The 3,032-nt window shown below is 34.3% G+C and overlaps 1 protein-coding gene across 1 annotated transcript; it reads left to right on the top strand.

Moving 5' to 3' along the window:
- Nucleotides 1-606: 606 nt before the first annotated feature.
- Nucleotides 607-1,548, top strand: LOC124241383 (olfactory receptor 5D18). The gene has a single exon (XM_046665128.1). It carries the CDS (start codon nucleotides 607-609, stop codon nucleotides 1,546-1,548), a length of 942 nt encoding a protein of 313 aa, XP_046521084.1.
- The last annotated feature ends 1,484 nt before the right edge of the window (nucleotides 1,549-3,032 follow it).

The raw sequence follows: 3,032 nt of genomic DNA, 5'->3' as shown, positions 1-3,032 counted from the left end.
AGGAGTGTACTTTCTAAAAGAAATAAGATTAATTTTGATAACAGAATTATTGGGTCAGAGAGAAAAGCAAAGATTAAAGTGCTATATGGAATTAACAATAAAGGCACAAATGCATGGTGTTAGGAGTGTTCATTCTTGATGTCACAATGTGAACATATGACGCAAAAATTAATCTATTTAGAAATTTCTCATTTTATTAATGTTTGCAGGGCTGGCATAATCAGTTATCACATTATGTTAGGCTTATTTTTTTATGAACTTATAATGTTCAAGGAGAACTGAAAGTGTTATGGGGAGGATTTTATTTAAAATAACCATGAATCTCTTGATTTCATGTTTATTTGTAAATATTAAAATTACAATTAAGAACTTAAAAATGAATTCAATATTCATATTATATTTACTTAAAATTTAAAAATGGTTATCACATTTTAGAAGTTTAGACATTTAGCATATCTTGCATAAAAAATACATAGAGAAATTCTGAAAGAGATATTTGCTTCATCTTCCAGTTTTGGTGATGGATAGTGAACCAAGTTTCTTATATCTTCACTCTCCTTTCTATTTTGTTTTCAGGGCTGATTCAGATTTTGACAAACAGAAACCATGATACTATTGGAGAGAAACAAAAGTGGGGCCACATTCACTCTCTTGGGCTTCTCAGATTACCCAGAACTGCAAATCCCCCTCTTCTTGATTTTTCTGGCCATCTACAGTGTCACTGTTGTAGGGAATATTGGGATGATTGCAATAATCAAAATTAACCCCAAACTGCACACCCCCATGTACTTTTTCCTCAGCCACCTCTCATTTGTGGATTTATGCTATTCCTCCATCATTGCTCCCAAGACCCTGGTGAACCTAGTTGTAGAAGACAGAACAATTTCATTCATAGGATGTTTAGCACAATTCTTTTTCTTTTGTATCTTTGTCATATCTGAATCCTTTTTATTAGCTGTGATGGTGTATGATCACTTTGTGGCCATTTGCAACCCTCTGCTCTACACAGTTGCCATGTCCCAGAAACTCTGCGTCATGCTAGTTGTCGGATCATATGCATGGGGAGTAACATGTTCCCTGATACTCACGTGTTTTGCTATAAAATTATCATTTCAGGGTTTCAACACAATCAATCACTTCTTCTGTGAGTTCTCCTCATTGCTGTCCCTCTCTTGCTCTGACACTTATCTCAACCAGTTGCTGCTTTTTGTTTTTGCCACATTTAATGAGGTCAGCACATTACTCATCATTCTCATGTCTTATGTACTTATCATTGTCATCATCCTCAAGATGCACTCAGCCAGTGGGAGCTGCAAAGCCTTTTCCACCTGTGCCTCCCACCTCACCGCCATCACCATCTTCCACAGCACCATCCTCTTCCTCTATTGTGTGCCCCACTCCCAAAACTCCAGGCACACAGTCAAAGTGGCCTCCGTGTTTTACACAGTGGTGATCCCCATGTTGAATCCTCTAATCTACAGTCTGAGAAATAAGGATGTCAAGGATACAGTAGGCAAAATAATGGACACTAAAATCTTTTCTTATTGAGCATATTATTTTAGTGGAGTTTGTCCCTGGCACATAAATGAACTCTGTCCATAAAGGTTGATTTTAAAGATACAATTAAAATTAATGAAGAGTTAAGGTTGTGCAATGGAAAAGACATGGATTTTGGTTCAAAGAGATTAAATTTCACTCTTTCTCTCACTGGGAAAAAAGTCATCTCTCATCTTTAATTTTTCATCTACAAAATTGAGATAACATAAACTAGCTCCTAATCGTATTGTTCAAATTAAAAGACTATATAACTAACATATGTAATAACTTATATAACCTCAACAATCATTAATTTTATCCTCTTTCTTATGACATATTTGGAGTAGACTAGGCTTTCACAAACACATGAATTTTTCCTAAAAATGTACAAATAGCAGTTCAAATAAGACATAGTCTTCATCCTTCAAGGAATGCAAAATCTAGTGTTGAAAGTAGGTTTGTGAAAAAATTGACCATTGAATAAGGTAGAAATACTAATTATCATAGAGTGTTTAAGAGAAAAAATGTCCAAATCCATTTGGGCACTTTTGTTTGAACTTGTCCTTGGATAACAGGATGGACAGAATGTTAGGGGCACATTTCAACAATGAGTTGTATGCAGGAGACAAAAGCATGACAAATTCATGGAGGTCAGAATGTAATACCGAGTCAATGATCCAACAACCTTCTTATTGAGCTAATACTCTATAATGTGCATGTGTGTGTTGTATAAACAGGCTACTTGACATGAATGGAAAGTTGATAAGACATGGTCTATCTTCTGAATGCATTTCAAAGCAACTCCAGAGCGGGAGTATGAAAAGCAGACTCCAACAAAAGCTGAGAAATGGTAGACTGAATATCAGAAAATCTTATATGCAAAGAGTAAGCATGATGTGTGCCTACCCAACCTGTACTTCATGCTATCATTCTGCCTGTGAAGACATCAAAAGTATGATAAATTCTTTATGATTTTTTTTTCTGAATGGGAGCATAATCTCTGAGTGCTTCTCAACACAACTCTCACCTAAAAAAATTGTCTGGAGTTGTATTAAGCATTGAAAACTAATTACCTATACAAGTTTATTAAAAATAAAATAAAATCTAGACAGTCATTAGCATTAAGACCTATTTAATCTGGCAAATTAAATATAGTAGATCTTTCCAACAGTAACTCATTTTTCCTTGAATAACTGGTACACCCTTCTCCTTCTGTTTACTCAATATGGCTATATAAATTCTAAACACATCATCAACATAATGGAAGAAATACATTTATAGGTGTTTGGTAGTGGCAAAAAACGGGTAACAATTTTATGTGGGCTCAATAAAGTTATTTGAAATGTTCATATTATTTTGAACTCATAATCATTATTAAAATGTTTCATTTATGTGCATTATTTGATAAGGAACCAAATAACCATTGCATAAAAACAGATAAAATATATAAGAAACAGTGTTTTAGATACAGGATGTCTGATGAGGGAATGCATTTC

This window comes from Equus quagga, chromosome 6 (assembly GCF_021613505.1).
Source record: "Equus quagga isolate Etosha38 chromosome 6, UCLA_HA_Equagga_1.0, whole genome shotgun sequence".
NCBI lineage: Eukaryota > Metazoa > Chordata > Mammalia > Perissodactyla > Equidae > Equus > Equus quagga.
This window is presented reverse-complemented; position numbering and strand designations above follow the sequence as displayed.